General features: G+C 37.5%; 2 protein-coding genes across 2 annotated transcripts; one reads left to right on the forward strand and one right to left on the reverse strand.

Annotated features, from left to right (window-relative positions):
* Positions 1-4,917: 4,917 nt before the first annotated feature.
* Positions 4,918-6,763, reverse strand: LOC114651854 (coiled-coil domain-containing protein 96-like). Its single transcript, XM_028801880.2, has one exon. It carries the CDS (start codon positions 6,465-6,467, stop codon positions 5,001-5,003), a length of 1,467 nt encoding a protein of 488 aa, XP_028657713.1. The 5' UTR covers positions 6,468-6,763; the 3' UTR covers positions 4,918-5,000.
* tada2b (transcriptional adaptor 2B) lies at positions 6,683-19,404 on the forward strand. Its single transcript, XM_028801882.2, has 2 exons — positions 6,683-7,011; positions 17,830-19,404. The coding sequence occupies exons 1-2, from the start codon at positions 6,742-6,744 to the stop codon at positions 18,913-18,915; spliced, it is 1,356 nt and encodes a 451-aa protein (XP_028657715.1). The 5' UTR covers positions 6,683-6,741; the 3' UTR covers positions 18,916-19,404.
* Positions 19,405-20,207: the final 803 nt, after the last annotated feature.

Consider the following 20,207-nt stretch of genomic DNA (forward strand, 5'->3'; position numbering starts at 1 on the left):
AAACAATACACGAGCGCTCCGTATTAAACGTGAGATTATAATTCTTAACTGTAGACGCCGTATAGCTAACAGAGTCACGGCTCCAAAAACAAACAGCTCAACTAACGGAAATACAAAAACGAGCCCGCATGGATACACACGATGAACGCAGGCGCCTACAACGCGTTTCTAAAACAGCGGAAGCAAAACAGTCACGGCTCCAAAACGAAACAGTTCAACTAATGGAAATACAAAAACGAGCCCGCATGGATAGACACAATGAACACAGGCGTCTACAACGTGCTTCTGAAACAGCGGAAGCAAAGGAGTCACGGCTCCAAAACGAAAGAGCTCAACTAATGGAAATACAAAAACGAGCCCGCATGGATAGACACAATCAATGCAGGCGCCTACAACGCTCTTCTGAAATGCCACAAGCAAAGGAGTCACGGCTCCAAAAAGAAAGAACTCAAGTAACGGAAATACAAAAACGGGCCCGTATGGATAAACACAATCAACGCAGGCGCCTACAACGCTCTTCTGAAACACCATAAGCAAAGGAGTCACGGCTCCAAAGAGAAAGAACTCAAGTAATGGAAATACAAAAACGGGCCCGCATGGATAAACACAATCAACGCAGGCGCCTACAATGCTCTTCTGAAACTCCACAAGCAAAGGAGTCACGGCTCCAAAAAGAAAGAACTCAAGTAACGGAAATACAAAACCATGCCCCCATGAATAGACACAATGAACGCAGGCGCCTACAATGCGCTTCGGAAACACTACAAGCGAAGACATCACGGCTCCAAAACGAAAGAGCTCAACTAATAGAAATACAGAGACGACAATGTATGGATAAAAACAATGAACGAAGGAGCCTACAACGCGCGTCTCAAACAGCAGAAGCAAACAGGTCACACCTCCAAAAGGAAGGAGCTATATCTGTAATCTACCATTGGATTACTTCTTTACTCTCTATGTACTTCATGTACACCTTTACCCTCAAATATATTTCATACATATATGTGCAGCGGCACAACAACATTTTGTACTTAAATGACATAACAATTACATTTCGATTTTAATTTAAACATATTAATTAATATAATTACAGATATATGTATTTAATTAAATCCATACCCTCCCACATCACTCCCACCCTCCATCGGGTGTCATCCCTCCAACGATTATATGGAACACAGAGTGATTGCCATTCGTTCATTTGCGATTTGTTAGAGAATCGGGGGTTTACTGGTTGTAAATGTTACTAATATGTGCTGTATAACATAAAAGCTTGAAAGCAGGATTTTCAATTAGGAGAAATAGGCCAGCTGGCATCCACATGATTATAGCTTTCTTTCCTTTTAAAGTTATATTTGATTCATTGCTTGCAATAGATAGATAGATAGATAGATAGATAGATAGATAGATAGATAGATAGATAGATAGATAGATAGATAGATAGATAGATAGATAGATAAAAAAAATCTTATTACAAATATAGTCAGCTTTGATCTTCTAAACAATGTGGAATAGAATAAATCAGTAGAATAGATTAGCTAGAGTTATTAAGTAACAATCAAATACACTGTAAATGGTAAATGAATATATTATTATGCAAGTATATGTTTGAAATATATACTTCTTTAATTCTTAATTAAATATTTTCTAATATTGCAGGTTGGTACAATGCTTTGTGATACTGTCTCCAACTTGTAAACTGGGTTTGAATCCAAAGGCACTGTCTGAATGCAGTTGATACTTAGATGACAAAAACTGCTACTATCAAAAAAATTTCAAGAAACAATTCAAAAACAGTTCACACACATTATTTTAAATAGGTCAGAAATATGTCACTTTGGTTCTTAAGTTTATACGTGTGTATGTGAGTGTGTCCTGTGACTAATGTATCTAATATCCAGCACCTTCGGTTCAAGTCTGACACCCAGTTGCTCTCTGTGTGTAGTTTGTATGTTTTCTCCTCATGGCCATGTGGGGTTTTCCCTGGGTACCTTGATTTTCCATTAAAGATTGATGTGTTAGGTTAACTTGTGATTCAAATTTGGTCCTGTAAAGGTGTGAGCGCAAGTGAGCCCTGCAATGGACTGGTGCCTCAAGTAGAGTTGTTTCTAGATTTGTATCAGATGCTGCCACAAAAGGTTCCAACCACTTGCAGCACTGAAATGGATTACGGTAAGCAAGTTTGAGAATAATGTTTGATTATAACATTAAAGTTTCTTGTCCAGTATAATTTGGATGATTCAATGCAAGTAGGGCCAGCGCTACCATTAAGGGGAATCAAGCATTTGCCTAGGGTGCAGATCATAAGGGGAGAAAAACCCAGCTGCACGGGTTAGCTACCAAACAATCGGTTGGCACACTAATAAGCTTAGCCTAGGGCACAAAACAACCGAGCATGGGCACTGAATGGAAGACTGTCAGACGTTGCAAAACTAGCTCAAAGGACATAATAAATAAAAAGTGACCTTGCTCCATTATTAGTATAATACTGAGCAGTCATAACTTTAGAGGCTTGATTGGTTAATGTCTCAGACAACTGCATGTACCATTCAAATGCTAATTCTCCTTTTGAGATGTCTAAATGATAAATACTCAGTTCATGAGGTAAATAAAAATATAGCACAATGAAATGATTGTTACACATGGAAGAAAAACTTTATTTTCTATAAGTGATTAAAATGAGAAAATAATAAATAGTAGCTTTCATTATAAGAAAATACATTATACACAGTTCGTCACATCTTCATAATCCAAAACAACCTCCATGACTGCTGGTTTTCAAGTGACATAGTTGTAAACAGCATTCCTTTATAAATATCAGTGTTTCATGATTTTCTGCTTACTCTGCGGAATCAAAAATGAGTATTACATGTGTTCAGATTTTAAAAAAAATTTCAGGGATCTGCATCAATCAGCAGAATAATTTAAAGTCAGCACAGCAATAGATAAAAGACTAATTCTTTGTCCTAAAAGAATCAAAAACCTAATCAGCAAAAAAAATTTTTTTAATTAATTAATGAAAATAAAAAAAATCTAATTGAACTTAGTCAGTTTGTGTTGTTTGTTTATGCTATTCTTGATTTTAAGCTTTAATTCTGTAGTACTTGAAGAAATTATGACATGTCAATGTCATAGCAGAATTGTTACACGGAAAAGCTGTGTTTTCTCAAAAATGTATTGTACCCTAATTGTACCATCCTTGTGGTAGTGGCACACCTACAGAAATCTTGTCATACACTACACTGAAGGTATATTTTCTGTCATTCTGCTATTCTCCTTTTTCAATCCTTGAATGTACAGTCCTTCTAAGAACATTACACATACATTATTCTGTTTAACCAGTCGTCCATCCATTTTTTGACCTTTGATTATTTTCAGACATTGCAGACAGCCACACAAACAAGAGAATAAGAGAAAGCCTTGACATAGGTGGAATGGTAGTTGACTTGCAGATTACACACAGACATCACATGACACCTAACAAAGGGCCAATACAGAGATAAGCTAACAGATTGGGTATTTGGAAGGAAATGGGAGTTCCTAGAAAGAAGCCACATAAAAAGCAGCTTTGTTTCAACTTTCATATTATAAACCCTTGAAAAAAACAAGTTACTTACACAAAAATATATTAAATTTAGATTACAAAATTGGTCAAATCTGACATATTTTAAATGTGACCTCTTTGAATTTAGGTAAGAAAATTCAATAATTAAATCTAATACTGCTATGTGAAGGAATATATTACTGGAACAGCATTTTGAACATCTTTTAACAATGAATACTAGTCTGAAGTGTCATTTGCAGTGAAAAATATACTAAGAAGTTAACACTGAATAAAGTAATTAATATAGAAATGGCCGGTGTATGTATTTTTTTCTATATGTTTTTTTAAAAAATGCCTTAGCATAAAAAATTTAAATGACATCGTGGAAACAAAATTTTTGGAACTTTGGAAAAGCTTTGAATTACTGATAGAACTGTATGATGCAGCACAAATTTTCATGTTGTATCTATCCATCTATCGGGCGAAAAAGAAAAAAAATAAAGGGAATAATGTCTCTTCAATTCACTGGTATATAAATGGACCAAGAGTTGGCCCTAGTGTATGCTTGTTGTGTGGGTGTGTTTGGGTGTGTCCTGCGGTGGGTTGGCACCCTGCCCGGGATTGGTTCCTGCCTTGTGCCCTGTGTTGGCTGGGATTGGCTCCAGCAGACCCCCGTGACCCTGTGTTCAGATTCAGCGGGTTGGAAAATGGATGGATGGATTCTTGCATATTTTCTTTTAACACCAAGCTTGCCAATAGGTCCCATTTGCAAATAGGCTCATAATTTGGATGGATGGACGAGTGGTACTAACATAATGCTGCAAATGATTTTAAAAAAAGCATAATCTGATAATTAAAATACATGATCATAGTCACTAACACACAGACAATCTAAGGTACACAAATGTGACCTACTATTTGTAACTTCAGGGTTAAAGATTAAGACAAGCCTGACATTATTTTGTAGTTAACATTTACAACATAGAACATTTATAGACAAGAGTAATAAATGTAAAATTTCTATACAGTATACATGATCCTACCTTAAAGGTAATTGTGCTTTAATCACAAACAGAAAGAAAATGGATGACCACCGATCCATTTTGTATTGACCTTATTTGAATACAGTATAATGAGGAATCTGAGGCTAAGGATCTGTGCTGGTATCCAGAAGGTTGCCAGTTCAAATCCCCGTCACTGCCAAAAAGAGATCCTACTCTGCTGGGCCCTTGAGCAAGACACTTAACCTGTAATTGCTCCAGGGACGCTATACAATGGCTGACCCTGCACTCTGACCCCAAGGGGTATACGAAAAGTAACAAATTCCCAATACAAGAAATTGTATAAGGCAAAATAAAGAACAAAAAAAAATTAATAATAATACAAACATATTCAAGGCACCCTAAACCAACATACCATTTTTTCAGACTCCCAAGTCTTAAACCAGTAGTTATCTCTACTGTTCTACAGTTTGAGCTTGTCCAATTTTTTTCTTGACACCTCCACACTTCAGTTTGAACTCAGCATAGTTGACCTTCAGTGCCTTGAGCTTCTGGCTAAGCACCTCAGTGTCATCCACTTTGTTTTCAAAGTCTCTGAGCAGCAATTCATTTTCAAGCAGATCACACTTTTGGGCAAGTTTAACATTTTCCATACGTAAGTTATCCCGTATTTGTTTGCTCCTGCTAAGAATGGCTTGTTTTTGTCCAACAAACTCCTCCAAATCCATAAGTTGTCCTTTCTTTTCAGTGTTCTCTATTTGCATGAACTGAAGTTTCTCTTTTACATGTGTAAGAACCTGGACGGTGTTTGTGATTTTTTTGTGGGACTTAAGCAGCTCTTCATTGCGCTCTTCTATTTTTTCATTGTAGGTCTGGCTTTCAATTTTTAGTTGTTCAAAATCAATGAAATTCAAGCCTTCCTCTAATTCTTCCTTGGCTTTTAGGGTAGACTCAAGTTTTTTGTTCTTGTTTTTTAGCTTAATGTTTTCTAGCCTCATATGGATGAGCTCAGTCTCCTTGCGTTGCTCATTTGCTTGGATCTGCTCGGCCTCCTTCAGGGCTGCAGCTTTACCAAACTTACTGCTAAATGCTGCTACAAGGACCTCCTTTTCCATATCCAAAAGTTCTTTCCAGTCACTGTCCACCTCATTAATTTTCTCTTGCTGCTTTATTTTTAGGTCCTCTATCTGCAGATGGAAGATCTCTGAGTCCTTTTGGTGCTGACTTTTCAGGTCCTGGATGGTGTCTATGTACCTCTGATAAACTTGTTCCTGATCTGATGATGATCTCTCTTTTTCATGATGTAAATCCTCCCTGGTGCTATTGCTGAGGTGTTTTGCCAACTTTTGCTGCAATGAAATATTGTGCCGAGAGATTTTCTCCTTTTCTTCTATTAGGTTTTGATATTTTTCCAACAGTTCGTTACGTTCTTTGGCCTCCAGTTCCTCTGTTATTTGTTTGCTCTCTGCTTCATTCATAGGGCTATGTACCCTCTCAGGAGTACCTGGAACTGAAATTGGGGAATCCTCTTTCATTTGCAACACAGGACTCTCTTTCTCAGAGAGGGGATCGCCGATTCCAGTATGGGCCTCAGCTGTATCATCCGCTTCCAAACTTTCATTTGTCATAGAGGTAAGTTGCTGCTCCCCTCCTGCATAAATCATTTCCTGAGTTTCTCCTAGGCTTGCTTCCTCGTTAATTTCTGTCGACTCTTGCTCAGTGCTGTCATTAGTGGATATGGTTTCTTTCCTCTCCGTGGTCCCCTTCTGGTCACCAACATCAGCTTGGTCCTCATTGGCACGTACATACTCCTCTACTAAATTGACAGGATTTTCTGAGTTCTCTTCCATGCCCTGACGTTCGAGTGAATTGTCTTCTTGGGTCTCATCTTGAATTGTTTCAAGTTTGTGTGACTCAGACATTCCACTTATTTGCAGCTGTTGTCTCTCTTCTAAAAAGTCAATGCACTTTTAAAAAGTTCCCTAGCGTTCGGCACTGCTTGCACCCGAATTCCTGTTTAATTCTGTCTCCGCGGTAACGAAGGCGTAGCCTGCACAGAACGTCGGCGGGCGCGCGCCTCCCCGTTAACAAGGCGTGCGTGCAGGGGGCGGGGCGGACTAAATACGCATGTCTTTACACTGCGTCCTGCCTTGAGCTCCAGTTTACTGCTTCGACAAAGAAGCAGAAGCCGTCAATATGGCTGACCTGGGAAAGAAATACTGTGTGTACTGCCTGGCAGATGTAACCAATTTGCGCCTTCGATGCACGGAATGTCAGGACATTGAGCTATGCCCAGAGTGCTTTTCCGCCGGCGCAGAAATCGGGGGGCATCGGCGGGGGCACGGCTATCAGCTGGTGGACGGAGGGCGCTTCACCCTTTGGGGTCCCGAAGCGGAGGGAGGCTGGACTAGCAGGGAAGAGCAGTTGCTACTCGATGCAATCGAGCAGTACGGCTTTGGAAACTGGGTAAATGAAAAAAAATTTATTATACCCCTCATCATCCATGTTATTATTGTTATTATTACCTTTTCATGTGAATACTTTGAAGACTGCGGTTTGTGATTGCATGTTTTCTGCAGATAATTTAAGCAGTGGGCTATTGAGCTCTTAGTGATGCTCCACGAAACTTCGCTTGGAGTGACCCAGACATTCAGCGTTCAAGTTATTTACAGGTTCTCTGCACCAGTCATTTTGAAGACGCAGAAACTAGCATCTTGAACTTTGTAAATATGTTCTTAACACCGTGGCACAGTCTCAGTTTTACACACGTTCAGTAACTTGTTTGTGTGTTGCACATCTGTCCTCAACACATTGGTTGTTTATCAGTGCAATATATACACGCAGTGTTACGCAGATATTTGCTGATGAAGATATCGCAGTTCTTTTTAAAAATGCATTTAAAATATTACAAAAAAATGCATGTTAAAACCGTGGCTGTCTTACCTACTTGAGGCCTAGACGCAAAATCCATTTCCAATGCATTCAATTCGTGTTGGTTTTTATCGGAGCATGGCTGGAGTCCCAGTCCATACTGCACACCAGAGCCAATGGAGGAAAAGGATGCAAATATGATATTTATTGTGTGAATCTGTTTATTTCCAGGTATTATTTTGGACATTGTCATTGCAATTTACATTAGTTACAACATTTCAACCAGTAAAAGTAGCACTTTTTAAGATTATGTATTTGGTGGTATCAAGGTCGTAAGCAGTGACGGGCCAGGAGCAGTTTATTCATTTTTCTTTTCTTTACAACACTGACAAGATTTACTGAGAAATACAGTTTTCCAGAATTATTAAGGCTGTACCCTCTCAAATTCCCAAGGGTTCCATTCCTCCACTTTTTTTATAAATTAAAACATGACACAGTATGAAGGCATGCCCAGTTTCCCTCTACAGTTGCTAAAATAGTCTTTCCCTTGGACTTAAAACTAAATCAAGTAAAATTTTATTTGTCACATACAATGATACACAGAGTACAATATGTAGTGAAATGCTTAGTTGCTTCACTCCCAATACTGTACATTAGAAGGATATAAAAGACAATAAAAATCAATATGAACAATGACGGCATAAATAAATAATTTTTAATATAAGAGAATTATCGATGGGGCATTATGTAGCTCTAGGTACTGTCCTCCTTTAGTTTGCAGATGGACTGTGGAAAGAAGACCCTCCTCGGCCTCTGGACTGGTCTTCAAGCAGCAGTATCGTTTCCCTGACCTCAGCATGCAGAAGAGGCCATTTTTGTCATGATTGGCATCACTAATACAGTCATTTTCTTTACCCTGGTACTACATTGTTTAATATAGACATCCTGGAAGTTGGAGAGTGCACACTTGGTGATGTATTTCCTTGACCACTCCACTCTGTGCAGAGCCTTGTGGTCCTACTGTCTGCTGTTTCCAAACAGGCTGTCAAAATATTTTTTCATGGTGGCTATGTTGAAGTTCTTTAGCAATGAGCACCTACATTTATGAAAGTAATGAACCACTAAATTTTACAAATTTAACATCAAATTGAATTCATAGAGGAGGAGCTCTTTCAGATAATCAAATAAGTCTCCCCAGAGTTTACGACAGCTGCTTGGCTGTCTGGCATTGTTTCACTGTAATTTCTGAATTCAGCTGGTGGAAGAGTAATTTTTATAAGAGTTGTTTTTACACTTTAGCAAAGAATATTTGTAGTCTAAAAATTGTCAGAGATGTCTGAAAAACTGTAGTATATGATTTTCTGTTGGTAATTATAATATTTTAAGAACAGGGGATGACACAGTGATACAGTGGTTAGTACTGCTGCTTCTGGTTGCTGTCTTCTTGGAGTCTCCTTGTGTCTGTTTGGAGATTTTCTCATGGTTTCCCTGTTTTCCTTCCACATTACGATTATGCACACATAACTAAAAACCTAACTTGATTTGACAAATCCAGAAGACTGGAGCCAATGGGAAGGGTGTACTGGTCCCAATTTCCACCTTTTCTTGCTTTCTTTTCTTTTCACCTTACTTTCCTTTCCCATTATATCTTGTCTACTATAATGTTCTCAATTCAATTCATGATGTTGACAGAACCTGTCATGTCAGCATCAGATGCAAGGCATGTAGATGGTGCACTAGGCTATAGCAGTAGCCAAACACTGATGTATTACAGTCAATAGATAACATTCACATCTCTGTATTTTGGACATTAATTTATTCTCAAACCTCAAAATCTACTTTAGATTATTTTGACAGCATCATGCATCAGAGACAGACCAAAGACAGGATGCTAGTCCATTGCACGGCAGGGCACATAACTAAACCTTTTGGACCTACTTATTTATAAATCATTTATTTATAAATATATATTTTTTTCAAATATATATTTCACATATATACCTTTTCCAATGTTTTCTGAACATCAGAATAAATAATATATACCTCCGTAATTGTATTCTTTTGTTGCATCTGCATAGATTCCTAGCATATTAGTAAAACACAATCTCCACCATCCAGACCCTATGTATTAATGCAACTGTTCCTGACATTTGATGCTTTATCTTTTCCATCATAATTGCATCCATTAATTTAAACCTTCAGAACATGGTAAATTTACAGATTAAAATTTAACAAATTGAGCTTAAGTAATCATTTATTATTTATAAAATTACATTACGTTACTGTTTTATTATTATTCATGTATCTTTTTCAAGTTCAGTTTTCAAAATTTGGCCTCTAAAAAGATTGAGTTCAATAATAAAAGTTTGTTTTATCAACTTATAGTTTTATAATTCAGTTTGTTTGTCAATCTTATAATAAAACTGGAATTCATTTAATCTAGGACATATGCAAGAGTACAAAAACAAAGCTGCAGAAAAGAACTGAAAAAAAAAAAAAAAGTATGAGTTTGGCCCGGTGTTTTCTAAAATTCAGTTTCGAAAACAAAATCATTTTGGTGCATCATTAGTTAAGGATTAAGATATTTTATTACCAACTTTCTTCATCACATGAGGATAAATTTTGTCAGTAAAAATTGCCAGAAACAGATCTCTTAAACTAGCAGAACTTCTATGCTTATGCTATGGTTGCAGTTTCCATATCACTAAGTCTTTAATGGACTCTGTAGCTGCTGGGAAATCAACTTTTTCAAATGTGAAAAATGTGAATTTATAGTATTTGCAATTTCATTATCTGTGTGTAATACTGTTTCTAATACAGTTCACCTTCTCTTTGACCGTTCTTTCACTTCTAAAAAACTGAAAGATCAGTCAGCTTTTGAATTTTCCCCATTGCTTTTCTCCATCTTCCTTTTAACTTTATCCTTTTCTAACCATACCTGGAAAGTGCTCATTAACAAAATGTTTAGCAATGGAATTAGTTATGTTTGCATTAAACATGTGTTTCTATTTTTTTACCTCCTTTTTTATCCACCTCAAAAGTTTTTTTTTTTTTGCAATAAAATGTTTAAATGTATCACATTGTTTATTTAAATAGGATAAAGTACCTTATAATACTGCATATTCTCTGGACTACTGACAGTAGTAAGGTGATTTGCTTTGTTTATTTAAATAAAAAAAAAAAAATCACTTTTTTTTTTTTAAACAAAACTTAATTTAAACAGTTTGTTTAAATTGAAAAAATGACTGCTACAGTACCCAACATCAGTGGTATACTTGACTACTGTCTATATTTTTTGGTTGTTATTCAAAAAAACTGTGTTGTCAAAAGGAGAATTGCTAAAAGCCAAAAACCAAACGACATACTGCCACCTAAACCTAAATACTAAACCATTAACAAAGTTGAAAAGGGGAATTGCTAGAAGTCGATAACCAAAAGAAGTTTATTACTAGAGATACACACTGCACTTTATAAACCTAACTTTGGTGTGTGTATCAGTAATGTGTCGCATCGGGTGTTCTGTTCAGACAAAATAGCCACTAAATGTCATAGCTTACAAAAACAAAAATGTTGACGTGGCAAACTCAAAATATAGTTCTAGACCAATTTTTAATCTAAGGCACATGCGCGATCCTGTAAAGGAAGTTATTATACTGTTACACTATTTACAACATGAATTAAGTCCTTTTCTGTTCAATATGCAATATGAAACTTTTCATATAGTTGTTTTTGTTCAGGAATGATTAAAAAAAAAATACATTTTCTCTTAGATATTAAAATAAATGACAAATTTGAAACATGTTTTAAAATATTAAGAATATTCAGGTCTGTATTTGATTTTTGTAGTATAATGTCTAATGGTGGCTACTAATGGAGTCTAAGAAATTTATGGCCACTAAAGATGTATTAATTCTGTTAAGCATAGTTGCATGAGCTGGACCTTTTAAGGGCTGATTCCAGTCATCTTTCACAGGTCAGGCTTTATGCAAGTGTGATAGGTTTGATTGAAATTGATCACTAGACACTAAGCATATGAAGTGATTCAGCAGGTTAAAGAGGAACACGCATAGTTGGCTATAAAACAGCAAGAAATTTCTCAGTTTGCAGTGCAGGTTTGTTTTGCAACACCTGTGTAGCCATGTGCCCCTAAAAGCTCAAAGGAGTAAGCACTGAGATGATTTTCCCCTCACTTTCCAAAAATTTTTTTATTAGGTAAGCATCATTGCCAATACAGAGTAAAAATACAAGTACTTTTATTTGAAAGATTATAAAGAATATACGAGGATGGGGACACCATCAAGACCATTCTGACCAGTTGCATCACTGTCTGGTTTGGGAACTGCAATGTCTCTGACTGTAAGGCCCTACAGCAAATAGTGCACATAGCAGAAAAGATCATTGAGATCTCTCTGCCCTCCATTATCTTTCTAATGTGTTGGACCCGCAAAGCCTATTGCATTGTGAGGGATCTTTCCCACCCCTCCCACAGTCTCTTTGTTCCACTTCCATCTGTCCGAATGTTCCACAGCATCTGAACTAGTTCTACCAAGTGCTCTAATAGCTTATAGCTCTGGCCTGTCTAGACAGTGAACTCTGTGCTACCCTCCTGGCCTCAGATCCGCTCTCAATATCTTATTTATATGCAGAACATACACTTGTTACTACTGTTGTTTTTTAATTATTAGTTGTTGTTATTTATTAATTTATTTCTGTCTAATTTACATTATTGGTGTCTATCTATCTGTTTGTCTGTCTGTCAATAAAGTTTTGTTTCCTGTCTTGCACTTCTCCTGTGTTTATGTATATGTTGCACTGTAGTCCTGGGTAAAGTTTTTTCGTGCCACTGCATGTTGTAATACTGTGCATGGTTGATATAACAAAAAAGCCACTTGACAGAACAATTCTAATTAATAAGCTATAGTGAATGAAACCTAAAGTTTTTGATTAAGAAAGAATGCACATTATTTTAATGTAGTTTATTGAAATTAATAATACTTGTTGCGTATATTTAATATTTAGTAAACAATAGGTACAAATTATTTGAACAAAATGGAATTTCCATTAAAAATAATTGTAATTCTTGCAGCCTAATTGTTATTCTTGTCAGCTTAAAAATGTATCTAACTTATTTAAACTGCCATTATCTGTCACAGATCATTTAATTTCTTCTTTTATCTGTAACTCTGTACTAAAATGCCCTTCACTGACTACACTGGTCATTGGTTCTAACAGGAGCTTTTTTGTTAAGTTAGCCACGAAAGGGAGTTGGATTATATTACTTGTCTAGTAATGTACAACCCCAATTCCAAACGTAAAACGTAAATAAAAACAGAATACAATGATTTGCAAATCCTTTTCAACCTATATTCAATTGAATACACTACAAAGACAAGATATCGAATGTTCAAACTGATAAACTTTATTGTTTTGCAAATCTTCACTTATTTTGAATTTGATGCCTGCAACACGTTCCAAAAAAGCTGGGACAGGGGCATGTTTACCACTGTGTTATATCACCTTTCCTTTTAACAACACCCAATAAGCGTTTGGGAACTGAGGACACTAATTGTTGAAGCTGTGTAGGTGGAATTCTTTCCCATTCTTGTTTGATGTACAACTTCAGTTGCTCAAGTCTGGGGTCTCCGTTGTCGTATGTTGCGCTTCATAATGCGCCACACATTTTCAATGGGACACAGGTCTGGACTGTAGGCAGGCCAGTCTAGTACCCGCACTCATTTACTACGAAGTCACGCTGTTGTAACACATACAGAATATGGCTTTGCATTGTCCTGCTGAAATAAGCAGGGACGTCCCTGAAAAAGACGTTGCTTGGATGGCAGCATATGTTGCTCCAAAACCTGTATGTACCTTTCAGCATTAATGGTGCCTTCACAGATGTGCCAGTTACTCATGCCATGGGCACTAACACACCCCCATACCATCACAGATGCTGGCTTTTGAACTTTGCGCTGATAACAATCCGGATGGTCCTTTTCCTCTTTGGCCCGGATGACACGACGTCCATGATTTCTAAAAACAATTTGAAATGTGGACTCGTCAGACCACAGCACACTTTTCCACTTTGCGTCAGTCCATCTCAGATGAGCTTGGGCCCAGAGAAGCCGGCGGTGTTTCTGGGTGTTGTTGATATATGGCTTTTGCTTTGCATGGTAGAGTTTTAACTTGCACTTGTAGATGTAGCGAAGAACTGTGTTAACTGACAATGGTTTTCTGAAGTATTCCTGAGCCCACTTGGTAATATCCTTTACAGAATGATGTCGGTTTTTAATGCAGTGCCGCCTGAGGGATCGAAGGTCATGGGCATCCAGTGTTAGTATTCGGCCTTGCCACTTACGTGCAGAGATTTCTCCAGATTCTCTGAATCTTTTGATGATATTATGGACAGTAGATGATGAAATCCCTAGATTCCTTGCAATTGTACATTGAGAAACATTGTTCTTAAACTGCTGGATTATTTGCCCACGCAGTTGTTCACAAAGTGGTGAACCTCGCCCCATCCTTGCTTGTGAATGACTGAGCCTTTTGGGGATGCTCCTTTTATACCCAATCATGACAAACACCTGTTTCCAATTAACCTGTTCACCTGTGTAATGTTCAAAACAGGTGTTTTTTTAAACATTCCTCAACTTCCCCAGTCTTTTGCTGCCCCTGTCCCAGCTTTTTTGGAACGTGTTGCAGGCATCAAATTCAAAATGAGTGCAGATTTGCAAAACAACAATAAAGTTTATCAGTTTGAACATTCAATATCTTGTCTTTGTAGTGCATTCAATTGAATATAGGTTGAAAAGGATTTGCAAATCATTGTATTCTGTTTTTATTTACGTTTTGCACAATGTCACAACTTCATTGGAATTGGGGTTGTATGTAGGACACTGTTTCATCTTGAGATATTGTGCTGAGATAGGTATGTCTGAACTTTAAATTCAAGTTTAATGTTGTGTACATAGTAGTATTTACCCATAGTAGAATTTCCCATTGCATATCTCTTCAGAATGACAGTAATGTAATACCAACAAAAGACACATGCATGGACATTTGTGTTATATGTGTTTTTTGTACTATCATTATTTATACTGATTTTTGCTTGCTGTGCATCTATAATGTATGAAATGTTTAAGATTCATACATTTTTTCCTAATAAGATGCACGTGAAAGCTGCAACTTTAACAAAGGTAACACTGGGAAATACAGCCTTTCACTAAAACAGGAATCTGGGGACACAAGAAGTAATGTTATGAAAGAGAAAGTGTTATTTTATCCTGATGTCAGAATCTGTTAGATTTACTGTGACAAAAAGGACACACAATTGCGCATGCAGAAGTAGTCTTGAACATGCAGAGAAATTGAGAGCAGGTCCCTTCTCCAAGGAGACTATTATTTAAACTGAGATACCATGAAACATTACATGATTTACAGGTGAAACATCTAAATATATTTAAAGGTTGCATTGTGGTAGTCTTAAGTATTTCCTCATCATTATTTATTACTAATGACAGTACAAGCTAACTACTTCAGTTTGCAAATAGATTTAATTTAGAAGTGACAGGAGTGTGATGGTTAAATTCCAAGCTGTAACATTTATCTAGAAATGTTTCATCACATACTGTAGGTTACATTTTGTAGCGTTGATTGTATTTTGTTTTTTTCATTTGTAAAACTTCCAGAAAGCAGATATAACTTTGTTTGAAGATACAATGTATCTGAAGTGCAACTGGCAAAGAACTAAAAGTGGTGCAAGCAAAATTAATATGGGGTTTAGAAGCATCAAGGTGTGACTTGTGCAATATTTAGGATAGCAGCAAATTAGTTTATACTTGCTGTGTGCTCTATGCAAAATGTAAGATCTCTTATAAATTGAAAAACCCTGTCAATCATTTCAAAATGGGAATTGACATAGTGGCATTTTGTGATTAGGAATATTAATTTTTCCATATTATTATATGAAATGCTTTTATTTATTTTGTTATTGGCATAAGTATGCTGTGGTCGCTTTGTCATTGGTGGTATCTCCATGTAAAGTCTGGCTAAAGCTTGAACCTGTTTATGCTTCTCATAGCACAAGTCCATCCTTAAGCAAATGACACTAAGTGGAGGCTACAGTAACACAAAGCAAAATGGAGAGATTTGAAGCTTTTGGGTTTTAGGGGTGTGTAAAATAAATTTGTGTATATTGTAACTTCAAATGTATACGTGACAACTGAAGTTCAAATAAACATTGTACCTAGAATAACTTTGCATGAGCATAAACATCAATTACATAAGGTAATCTGACTGGTATGTAAGCACCATGTGTTTAATGAGGATTGTATTGCACAGCTGGTATCTTGGTTTCTCCAGTTAGTTTTTCACATACTACATTCACTTATTGTCTTTTTTTTGAGAAGAAGATTCGAACCATTCTCTTATGTAATTCTTAAAATTTTGCAAATTGTGGCATTTTAGTATAGTCCCTGTTTATATATCCTCCACCTGACCTTTGAGTTCAGTACTCATTTGGTACTCATCAAAGGCCATAAGACCGAGCCGATATGTTGTATGAGGACTTAACAGATAATATCAGACTGATGTGACTACAGTAATCCCTCCTCCATCGCGGGGGTTGCGTTCCAGAACCCCCCGCGAAGGTGAAAATCCGCGAAGTAGAAACCATATGTTTATATGGTTATTTTTATATTGTCATGCTTGGGTCACAGATTTGCACAGAAACACAGGAGGTTGTAGAGAGACAGAAGCTTTATTCAAACACTGCAAACAAACATTTGTCTCTTTTTCAAAAGTTTAAACTGTGCTCCATGACAAGACAGAGATGACAGTTCCGTCTCACAATTAAAAGAATGCAAACATATCTTCCTCTTCAAAGGAGTGCGCGTCAGGAGCACAGAATGTCAGAGAGAGACAGAGAAAAGCAAACAAATCAATAGGGCTGTTTGGCTTTTAAATATGCGAAGCACCGCGGCACAAAGCTGTTGAAGGCGGCAGCTCACACCCCCTCTGTCAGGAGCAGAGAGAGAGAGAGACAGAGAAAAACAAACAATCAAAAATCAATACGTGCCCTTCGAGCTTTTAAGTATGTGAAGCACCGTGCAGCATGTCGCTTCACGAAGTAGCTGCACAGAAGGGAGCAACATGAAGATAAACTTTCAGCATTTTTAGACGAGCGTCCGTATCGTCTAGGTGTGCGAACAGCAAACCCCCCCCCCCCCACACACACTCAATGCCCCTACGTCAGGATCAGAGAATGTCAGCGCAAGAGAGAGAGAAAAGTAAGTTGAGTAGCTTCTCAGCCATCTCCCAATAGCGTCCCTTGTATGAAATCAACTGGGCAAACCAACTGAGGAAGCATGTACCAGAAATTAAAAGACCCATTGTCCACAGAAATCTGCGAACCAGCAAAAAATCCGCGATATATATTTAAATATGCTTACATATAAAATCCGCAATAGAGTGAAGCCGCGAAAGGCGAAGCGCGATATAGCGAGGGATTACTGTACCAATACGTGGTATAGACACATCCCTATTTTTCTGTTTTTCACAGCTGCATGCATAGTCAAAAAAATAGAACAGAACTGGAGCCTACACATTAGAGTTCACCACTGCTGCTTCTGGAAGGAAAACCTTCCACTTAGTAACATGGGTGTGAGATGAAAATGCCCCCAGACATGTACTGGAGAGCCTTTTTTTGGTTAAATAGCATGTCTGTTGCCTGCCAGTCAGCAGAAAGCAGCTGCTAGTACCTATCTTGTATCTTATAACAAACCAAAGCTGATTGTTTAAATATGTGTAGTTTTACTTTTGCGTCACGCTGGACATTATACACAAAGATCATAAATTCAGCTGCAAATAAGCTTAAAACTAAGAAGCTAGGAGTTTTAGTAATGTTAGAATTAGAAATGGACCTGCTTTCTCCCAACCCAGTCACCCCCAAAAGTTTTCATATTATATTTACATGTTGGACGGTGGCCAGTGTCTGTATACTGTTCTATTTTATAGAAGAAAACTTTTGTTGCCCTCTTTTTTTTTTGGCAATTGTACAGCTGATAATGGCAATTTTGCCTATTCGATGACTTGTAAGTGTAACAAGGTATGTTTGTCATGATCCTGCATGTGCACATAATTACTTGTACTTTGTATTTATGAGATCATTCAAAATTACTAAACTTGCTGCCTGAGCAACAAACAAGGAAACAGAAATGCAAAGATCTGCATTGCAAAAGCTTAATTTGTTCATAAAGTCAAATATAGGGGAAGAGGCTGAAAACTGTACTCTTATATAATCATTCACACATTGTGTTGGTGTAATCTCTAACTTCAATACATTATCTAAATTAATTGCAATGAGGATAGTAGGTAGTTCTCTATATATTCATTATATATTAATGTTTTATTTTTTAGGAGGACATGGCTGCTCATGTTGGACCCTCCCGTACACCCCAGGAAGTGATGGACCACTACGTTAATATGTACATACATGGCAACTTAGGCAAAGCCTGTATTCCAGACAGTATACCAAATCGGGTTACAGACCACACATGTCCCAGTGGAGGACCCCTCTCTCCAAGTCTGACAACCCCACTACCACCATTAGATATTTCAGTAGCAGAACAGCAGCAGTTGGGCTATATGCCATTACGTGATGACTATGAGATAGAATATGACCAAGATGCTGAGACCCTCATCAGTGGACTTTCTGTGAATTACGATGATGACGATGTAGAGATTGAAATGAAACGTGCCCATGTGGATATGTATGTGCGTAAACTAAAAGAAAGACAGCGTCGGAAGACGATTGCTCGGGACTACAACCTAGTGCCAGCATTCCTTGGCAAAGATAAAAAAGAAAAGGAAAAAGAAAAAGACAAGGCAGTTACTGGGAATGCGACCCCTTCAGCCACAGCAGCAACTTCAGCAACTGTCAAAAGAAAAATTACCAAGGAGGAGAAGGAGCAGCGACTCAAGCTGCGACCTCTTTGCCAGTTTATGGCCTTTCGGGAACTTGAAGAATTTTTTGAAAACATGCACAAGGAACGCCTTCTGCGAGCAAAGATTCGTGAGCTGCAGAGGTATCGACGCAATGGCATTACTAAGCTTGATGAGTCTGTGGAGTTTGAAGCAGCTCGTCATAAAAGAGAGAAGCGTAAAGAGAATAAAAGCGTGAACCAGTCCAAGAGAGGTGGCAGTACAGGTGGTGGAGGGAGCAGTGGCATAAAAGAGGACGGAAAAGATACTGAGTTTGCTGCCATTGAGCATCTTTCAGGGTTTGAGCTGTTATCTGAGCGGGAAAAAGTGCTCTGTAACTCTCTCAATCTCAGTCCAACTAGTTACTTGACTGTGAAAACGATAATAATAAAAGACCACTTGCAGAAACGTCAAGGAATCCCATCTAAAAGCCGTCTCCCAAGTTACCTGGACAAAGTCATTAAAAAAAGGATTTTGAACTTTTTGACAGAGAGTGGCTGGATATCTAGGGATGCATCCTGATGTTATTTTTTTCTTTGAAGCAAAGACCTTGTGTACTTTGTTCTGCCAATTCCACAAATTCCATAACCGAGCGGATTATTTTTTAAGCTGTTGTTTACTGAAAATGGACTTTCTGGATTTGCAGCTATCTCTTTTTTCCATATAGGAATCAAAAGTAAGGTGGAGAAATGTTCCCTGTACTCTGTTTTCTGTAATAGTTCAGAAATTCAAAAAGGAACATAACTGTTTCCTATGGGCAGCTATAAGATATTTTGTAAGGTGCCAACTTACACTTATGAAACTCGCATGGCAAAAGATGAAAAGTTTTGTTTTTTTATGTTTGCCAACATTTGGTTGTTGCATGATAACTGAAGCATTTTAAAATAAGAAAAAATATTAAAGGGACAAAAAATTCTGCTTCAGGCTTCACTTGTGATCCATTTGTAGTGAAATATTACAAAAATAATTTAACTTGGCTAGAAAATTATGTTGTACACAATTTTTTAGGGTTTACTTTATTTTTTGTACCACTTTAATGCCTGTATCAGGTTTATATTCTTCCTCAGCTGACTAGAGGTGGTATGCATGTGGGAGCAGATCATAATTTGAATTAACTGTCTTTGATATTTACAGTGGTGTGAAAAACTATTTGCCCCCTTCCTGATTTCTTATTCTTTTGCATGTTTGTCACACAAAATGTTTCTGATCATCAATCACATTTAACCATTAGTCAAATATAACACAAGTAAACACAAAATGCAGTTTGTAAATGGTGGTTTTTATTATTTAGGGAGAAAAAAAAATCCAAACCTACATGGCCCTGTGTGAAAAAGTAATTGCCCCCTGAACCTAATAACTGGTTGGGCCACCCTTAGCAGCAATAACTGCAATCAAGCGTTTGCGATAACTTGCAATGAGTCTTTTACAGCGCTCTGGAGGAATTTTGGCCCACTCATCTTTGCAAAATTGTTGTAATTCAGCTTTATTTGAGGGTTTTCTAGCATGAACCGCCTTTTTAAGGTCATGCCATAGCATCTCAATTGGATTCAGGTCAGGACTTTGACTAGGCCACTCCAAAGTCTTCATTTTGTTTTTCTTCAGCCATTCAGAGGTGGATTTGCTGGTGTGTTTTGGGTCATTGTCCTGTTGCAGCACCCAAGATCGCTTCAGCTTGAGTTGACGAACAGATGGCCGGACATTCTCCTTCAGGATTTTTTGGTAGACAGTAGAATTCATGATTCCATCTATCACAGCAAGCCTTCCAGGTCCTGAAGCAGCAAAACAACCCCAGACCATCACACTACCACCACCAT

This window comes from Erpetoichthys calabaricus, chromosome 5 (genome assembly GCF_900747795.2).
Source record: "Erpetoichthys calabaricus chromosome 5, fErpCal1.3, whole genome shotgun sequence".
NCBI classification, from domain to species: domain Eukaryota; kingdom Metazoa; phylum Chordata; class Cladistia; order Polypteriformes; family Polypteridae; genus Erpetoichthys; species Erpetoichthys calabaricus.

Bases quoted from the DNA above. Each gene is read 5' to 3' on its own strand.
- LOC114651854 (XM_028801880.2), bottom strand. From the start codon at position 6,467: ATGTCTGAGTCACACAAACTTGAAACAATTCAAGATGAGACCCAAGAA.
- tada2b (XM_028801882.2), top strand. From the start codon at position 6,742: ATGGCTGACCTGGGAAAGAAATACTGTGTGTACTGCCTGGCAGATGTA. The intron at 7,012-17,829 runs GTAAATGAAAAA...TTTATTTTTTAG, and splicing joins AGTACGGCTTTGGAAACTGG to GAGGACATGGCTGCTCATGT.